The sequence below is a fragment of the Pundamilia nyererei genome, unplaced genomic scaffold, assembly GCF_000239375.1.
Source record: "Pundamilia nyererei isolate P.nyererei 1_Seehausen unplaced genomic scaffold, PunNye1.0 scaffold00001, whole genome shotgun sequence".
Taxonomy (NCBI): domain Eukaryota; kingdom Metazoa; phylum Chordata; class Actinopteri; order Cichliformes; family Cichlidae; genus Pundamilia; species Pundamilia nyererei.
Genome location: NW_005187402.1, coordinates 4,683,665 through 4,691,281, shown reverse-complemented (window position 1 = coordinate 4,691,281; position 7,617 = coordinate 4,683,665). Strand labels below are relative to the sequence as shown.

At 40.1% G+C, this 7,617-nt stretch overlaps 1 protein-coding gene across 2 annotated transcripts in view; it reads left to right on the top strand.

The window, feature by feature from the left end:
• The window catches only part of mtus1a (microtubule associated tumor suppressor 1a), a 25,119-nt gene that overhangs the window by 6,014 nt on the left and 11,488 nt on the right, over positions 1-7,617 (top strand). Inside the window, exons 3-6 of one of the 2 annotated variants that reach the window (XM_005719508.1) lie at positions 95-317; positions 1,345-1,578; positions 2,841-2,933; positions 3,292-3,411. In XM_005719508.1, the coding sequence (XP_005719565.1) occupies positions 95-317; positions 1,345-1,578; positions 2,841-2,933; positions 3,292-3,411 (670 nt within the window). Of the gene's footprint in view, positions 1-94; positions 318-1,344; positions 1,579-2,840; positions 2,934-3,291; positions 3,412-4,429; positions 5,047-7,617 lie in introns of those variants that run through there. The other variant, XM_005719509.1, reaches the window with a different exon arrangement.

Below are 7,617 nucleotides of genomic sequence, written 5' to 3'. Positions count from 1 at the left end.
GGGGGCTACAGGGGGCTTTTTCTTGTGTGTTGTAGTCCATCTGGGCCAAATGCACAAGACCTGCAGACTAAGTGAAGAATTGTTCTCTTTTCAGGCAGAGTCAGCAAGAGCTCATTTGGATGATGGTAAGACTAGATGTGTACCTTGGCGACCATCCCCTAGACTTGCTAGGAGAACACCACTTTCACAACCTCCACCTGCCAGTCCCAGACCAACCACTTTGTCAGCCAGGCAGAGACTGGGATCCCTGGGGATGAATGAAATCAGGACCCCTAAAGCTGTAGGGAAACCTCAATCCAAGCAGACGAGCATTACAGGTATGGGTCATGTTTGCTTGATTAAACCTGTTATGTTGAACTTGTTCTGTGGCAACAGTTCAGAAATGTTAAAAGTTATTCTTTATTGTCTTGAGGAAGCCAAAGTTCACCTATAAATGCATTAAAATACTAGACAGGAGGCCACAGTCAATGCCTTGTAAAAGTAGAACCTAGGGATTTCTTAACTGGATTTTTCGATGTTATGTAAACAGAATTGTGTAACAGGCCTTTTTAACCTTTTGCCTCAAAGCACCACAGTTTCTTTTCTTTCTTTCTTTTTTTTCCAGGAAGTTGGGCATGTAGTCCAACTGATAAAGCAGGACTATAAATATTTATAATATTCACCCAATACTTCAAGAAGTAACGACTGCAAATTGATTACTTTTCAATGTGCTTTCATACTAGAATTAGGTTGTCATGACATTTCCTTTCCACTAGAGGGTGACATTGAGCAAAGTCTGTCACAAATTATTCAGGTGTTTGTCAAAAATGGACAGCTTGCTCAGCGCTATTGTTAGATGAATCCTGAGGAAAGGAGAGAGACTGTTCATCTGATGGGAAGCGGTCTGCAAACTGGAAAGTAGGGGAAGGAAAGGGAGTTTTTGAGGTTAGCAATGGTTTGAAAGGAGGACAATATTTAAACCAGTTGGACCTTTAGCACAGTAAAATGTCATGACCAATGACATTGTCATTTGTCAGCTGTACACACAGCTTTGAATTTAAATTGAGCTACAGCATTTTTGTTTATGGATTGTTGTTAGGATTGTTTGATTTTTAAATATTTAGAGTTGGTAAGATTGCAAAGTTCCCAAACTTATGTTTCAGTGACTTAAAACTGAAAGTAGTCACACTTTCGCATTCTGGTTTTGTGCAATTGAATGTGGTTTTAGCTTTAACTTTTAAAAATATCCTTATTTTTATCTGGATCTGACACATCAAAAATACCTAGAACATGACTCTTTATATGTATTAGTGAGCTTATCCTTAATAAAGAGGTTCATGCTGCTGACCTCATTTCCTTCCCCAGGCTGTCAGAGAGCACAGGCAATAGGAGAGCCATCCCTGGGATCTGCCTCAGCAGCCAACATTGAGCCCCAGTTCAATGGACTACAACCTCCTCAGACTCCCACTCAGCCCTCTGTTATAGGTCCTCGGTCCACCCCTGTTAGTAAACTACCACACAGGACTTTGGGGCCTTTTAGGAGCCTTACTCAAACCAGTGTTCAGCATGCGCTATCCCAAAGCTCTGGGAATACACAAGGTGAGATTAATAAGAATTTTCTGTCGCTTTTAGAAATAGGATATTCTTTCTAGAAATAGTGCCAGTATGCTGTTATATAAAGGTATAAAAACAGTTATGAACTGGTTTCTGGGATTAGCCATCATGTTTATTGGAGGGTTTTTAAGGACACATGTGGCTAGGATGATGACCTACTTTGCCCTGGCTAGGATTGGAATCTCCCCTTGGGCAGTCTTTCTCTGATTGCAATCCTCCACCTCTGCTATGATTATAGGTGCTTGACATCTTAAACATAGATTTTTCTGATTTCTTCTGAAAGGATGTAGAAACATGTTAAACATAAAGCTGAATGAATGAACGCAACCCCAGGAAACTGGGAAAATGATCTTCATTGTAAGGGTTATCTGCTTTGGAGTTCTGAACAGCCAATCAGAATGTACTGATGTGTCATGAATAGATGGAGCAATGTTTTGATGTGAGCTTCCCAAATCCTCAACAGCATAGAGCTCTCTGATTGGCTGAGAGAATATATTTGTCTAAGTCGGGGACCCCCTTGTTGGTTGTCATGGCAACGGCTCCTATTCCACTCTAGTTCACACGCAGTGTTGCCTGGAGGAGAAAGAGCAGACATACACTACAACTGATGCCGTCTGAGGTGGATTCAAAGGAGCGTTTCTTCTGTTTTTTGATTGAAAACCAATGGCTGGCTACACTGGGCTTCGAAGCTGCACCTGGACGGAATTTCCAGCTCATGTTTTCAACAGTTCTTCTTTACTTACACAAGGCAGTGCAGCATCCAGCTGTGACCTCACTCTCTTGACCTGCCTGCTCATTGGATCCTATCGCTTTTGCATCATCCCTTTGTTAGCTGCATTTAATGGAAAAGAGAGAAATCTGTGGAGAAGTAAGTTGGGCTGGCAGCTGACTCATTAGTGGGGTTGCCATGGTGAATTATTTACTGTTTGGGATCTTATCAATTTGGATGACATAACCGTTTGTTTGGCGTGCTAAAAATTGTAGATTCAGTTCTTTTTGCTATTGTTTTGGTCATTTTGTCATCAACATTCCTTATAATACACTCTTCCAATACTTAATTTACATTGTTACATTCTACATTGCACATGCTAGAACTAAAATATTCTTTGTCTCTAAATGGCTTCAAATGACTTTCTGACAAACTACCAGTGATGCCAATGGTTGTTATACTAATTCCCAGTGAATTTCCAGAACATCATGACATGCATTGCGGTATTTAACCAGTATGTCTCTAATGCCTCCAACAGTTTCTGGAGGAGTTGCACACAAAGCAACCCCATTCAAATCTGTGGTACTGAAAGCAAGGCTCATCTCGACCTCTGGGAAAAACACTGGACCAAGTAGGATCACACTACCACACGCCACACATATCGCAGTCTTTCATTGTAAAATGTGATTACATTTAAGCCTTCTTTGAATAACAATTGATCACTTTTTGAACAGGACATTCTTTTTTTTCTTTTTTTTAATCTATCTTTCAATGACCTTCATAAATGTGACCTAATCTGTTAAAGTTTGTATAGTATGGTAACGATGCTTGATAAGCACTGTTTAGTCTTGATTAAATTAAACTGTCTCCTCCTCAAACTAGTTTTGTGTTTCACAGTTGTCATTCACTCAGCAGGCAGTGTGTCACCTTCATTATGGGTCAGATTAACTCCAGCCTCTTTTCTCTCCTGGATCTTTTGCTTGTAACAGCTTTGTCTACGGTAAACAAGCCTGCTGCTTCCACTGGAAAAGGAGCATCAAATTCTATAATTGGTCCTCTGTTAAAGACAGCTTCTGCAAAACTTGCTCGATCAACGCTGGTTGGATCTGGTAAGACTCGTTTTATTCTCTCTGTATTTTACAGAATTTTTAACGTCCTTGTTTGTATTTTCTAAGTCTAAACTAAACATCAGCATGGTGTATGTTTTGTTCCATTTGATAGTGTGGCGGACCAAAACTAACACAGTGCATTATATACTATTAAAGTATAACAGCAACAGATGAAGTTTCCATTTTCTAAATGTGTAGACCTATTAAACTATCAATCCATCCAATTGCTTCTGTTTGAGTCGTAGGGGGAGCACGCCTCCCTCTCTCCCAGCCACCTCGTCCAGCTTATTTGGAGAAACACCAAAGTGTTCCCAGGGCAGCAGAGAGATATCTGTCCAGGGTACCCTGGTTCTACTCCGGGGCCTTTTCCCAGTAGTACATGCCCCGAACATGATGCCCCAGAGGCGTCCTTGTCAGATAGCTGAGCCACCTCAGCTGGCTCCTTACAATATGAAACAGTAGCAGCTCCACTCTGAGCCCCTCTCTAATAATTGACCTCCTCACCCCTAGGACAGCAGTCCTCACTCATGCCTTATCGACTGATCTAGCTGCTATTTAAAGAAATCTATATGTAAGTATAAATACAACGTAGACCAGGCAAACAAATTGTGCAGACAAGCTAGTGTGCTGTCTACTAATGACTAACAATTTCATATTTCCACTGCTGCGAGGAACGTGTGGCATATTAGTCAACCCAGCTTTTAACTTGAGAGTTGCTCGCTGTGATTCATACGCAGTGCTTGAAATTTCAGGGCTTCTCATCTCTTGCTGTCTTTTATGGTGTCAGTGGATTGTGTCTTTGAGCAGAAGCTAAACTGGAACACACATTAAATTAAACCTGATTTGTCATCATACTGACCTTGCCATGAGCTTCCTGTTATCTATTACTATCCCACTGCCAGGGACACAGGGAAATGGAGTAATGCCTTGGCAACTTCAAATTCCCATTGGCTGATGTTCTCATGCTTGCTCCTCCCACCCGTTTTAATGCTCCCTAGCCCCACCCCCTCTACTCTCTCCCCTGGCATCCTGGCAGTGCTACAGCACCGCCATCATCCAGCTTGGAGATGCTGCTTTACTTTGGGAGATTTGTGTATTTTTGTGAAAAGCTGACGGCTGACTTTACAGAGGATTAAGAGATTTTTGCTTCCCCCCATTCTGCCTTTATCACGTCTTTCAGACTGTGCCACGACCAATGGCCAGGCTTTGACCCTGTACTGTTCACAGCTGGGAATTAATTTTGAGTTGGGACTTCTGCCATGCCGAACTGGGTGCCCTCACTTTTTTCAAGGCCATATCAGTGGAGTAGCTGTTACTACTGCTTTTTATTGATTTATTTAGTAATTTTCCATCAGACCTCATCAGTGCTGCTGTTACCTGAGGCATGATGCACTGAGAGGCACCACAGCTCGTGGTCCTTAGCTAGCACCAACCATCTGAATCGTGAAACTGGTTTTTGATTTTTAAATCAAACTGTTAGCTGAAGACTTTGGCTCTTTTGCATTGTTTTTGAGATGTTATGGTCGCCGAAGCTCTCCTTGTCCAACATCCACGTGCGTCTGACAGCCAAAGGTTTACTCCGAAATATTCAGCTGCTCTCAGGATGCAGGAAGAATACTGTGGTTTTCCAAGCAGGTCTGTCAGTTGTTTTGGTGTTAAATATTGTTGTCAGTGTTATTATGACATTTTGAGCAGTTTCTGTGCTGTTGTATTTAAGCCAATCAGTTTGCCTTTCAAGTAGATCTGTGGTGTCAGTTTATGAAATCCATTTTTAGCTATATGCTAATTGGCAATACAGATGGCTCCAAAGCATGTGACCCTGGGCTGAAGTATGCTAGGAATGGAAAAATTGAAGAATGATTTAACCAAAAGCTGTAATAGTCTTTGACATTCAGTGTTTGTTTATATTATCTTCAAGCATTGATTATGTATCCAAATGTCCCACTTCCCTTTCATGCTTCCTGGGATTTCTGTGACTCTTGTTTCAGTCAAATGTGCCGCGGTTATTTTGGTTCTTTATGTCTAAGTGACTCCATGGCAGTCTTGTTGTAATTGTAGAACTGCATGTTTGCTTAAAGCTTTTGTATGTTGTTTTTTTTTGTTTGTTTGTTTGTTTGTTTGTTTGTTTGTTTGTTTGTTTTTCTCAAATGTGGTAAATTTGTTTTATGAAGCAATTTCGGAAGCACTTTGTATCCTTCTAGTAATTAAATAGTATCATTTCTTTTTTTAAGTTCTAATCTGCTACTGTATCACTGATTCACAAGTATTAAAACTCGTGCATTTTTCTTATTTTCATTCATTATCATACTATTAGAGTTGTGCCCCTTACTGTATTAGCCAAGAACTGTAACAAGCCCCTGATTGTGAGGGGTCTCATCATCCATCATGCTTTGTGCTATGATGTGATATCTCCTCACACCAGCAGAGCACAATGCTGTGGAGTCATTAAATCTCTCTGTTTAAGTATAGAAGTTAGAGTGGTACAGTTATTCTTCTTTGAGTCTGAAGTGAAATGAGAAGCTTGTCATTATTTTGTATTTAGACACTTGGATGAGAATAGCTGTAAGTCCTGTGTTGCTATGGAGCAGTAGACAAAGAAGGCGATTATGTGCTTATGTAAAGGAAATTAAATGTCACGTGGGTGCAGATTTGTGTGTTTATGTAAAGCAAAAGTGACACGATGCTTTTAAAGCATTGTAGAAAGGTTTAATAGTGACTCGCTGACAATACGTTAATGTTTGAATATTTAATTAATGTTTTGAGTTTGTATTAGTGTTACACTGGGTCGTCATCACAGGAGAAAAGTGAATGCTTCACTGAAACATAGTTTTACAGCCTGAAATGTGTAAATGTATGAAGCATATGATACAGTAGATAATCTTTTTTTTTTTTTTCTCTTCTACACAAGCACGTTTATATAACATGTTGGTGAAGTTGAGATGTTCTCTATTTGTTCTAGTTTCCAGCCAGCAGAGGGCGTTGTAATTCAAACAAACCTCTGCTAGGTTTGTTCAAAACATGCAACACACTTTTAGAGTTCCAATTCAATTTAGTACAACATTAAAAAGATATCAGAACTATGAACAAAATCCATATTGAAATACTTGGCCAAAAAGTGTTTCATGTTTTAGCTTTGTTTACAAAAAAGAGAGTGTAGACACTGAAGTCTGACGGAATGTTTGTAAGACGTTAAAACTGAAAACAAAAGCTTGGAAATTTAAAAACGTGTTGGGGTTTTTTAACTACATATTTCTATTATTTCAGAAAAAATGTTTGAATGGTCTTGAATCATCTGAGTCCCAAACATCAGTCTTTTATAAACATAACTTAGTCAGGATCACAAGTCTTGTGGTTCCAGCTACACGATGGTGACAATTGCTAACCAAACATCTAAATATTTAGAATCTTTCCGTGAATGATGCAGTATGTCCTTTTTTTTGGCTATTTGATAGCCTCAGTGAAGAAAGGACAGGAAAGCGGGGGCAGAGAGAGAGAGGCAAAGACAAGCAGCAAAAGGCCGCAGGTCTGACTCAAACCCGGGCCGACCGCTCTCAGCCGTATGGCATGTGGTCGCCCGCTCAACGCACTGAGCTAAATCAGCGCCCATGCTGCAGTATGTCTTAACAGTTGTAACACATGTAGTTGTTGCAGAACAAGACAGGCGTTTTGTTTGTCTTAAAGGCTGTGCCCAACGCTCGTGCTGAACAGTTTACTCTGGCAGCCGTAAAGTAAGCTGCACATCCGGATACAGAGCTTTGAAAACTCAAGTCTGTCTTTATGACGCCAACATTTTATGGCTGCAGAATGATGAATCTGTTTTTATATAACTCTAGTTTCTCAAAGCAAGATTGCATCGATTTCATCCCTCCAAAATTTGATTAATGAATGAGTTGCTATCATGTTTCATTTGACTCAACAATGACACTCTTACATACAAGTTCAAGATCAATGTAACTTAATTCAAAAATGTATATCCAAAAGGTCAACTTTACTGACTTTCATGACTATTGTTCAATGTCTAAACATCAACCTGAGGGAGGCTTACCGCTGAAAGGTGATAATTAGTCCCAGAGTAATGAGTCCCACAGGCAGCTGCATGTAGTAGCAGTATATTCCAGTCATTAAAGCTAGGATTCCTGATATGTCCCAGGCTATTTTCACTACTATGTTATGAAACTGTCTCTTAAGAGCTAGCATGATATATAT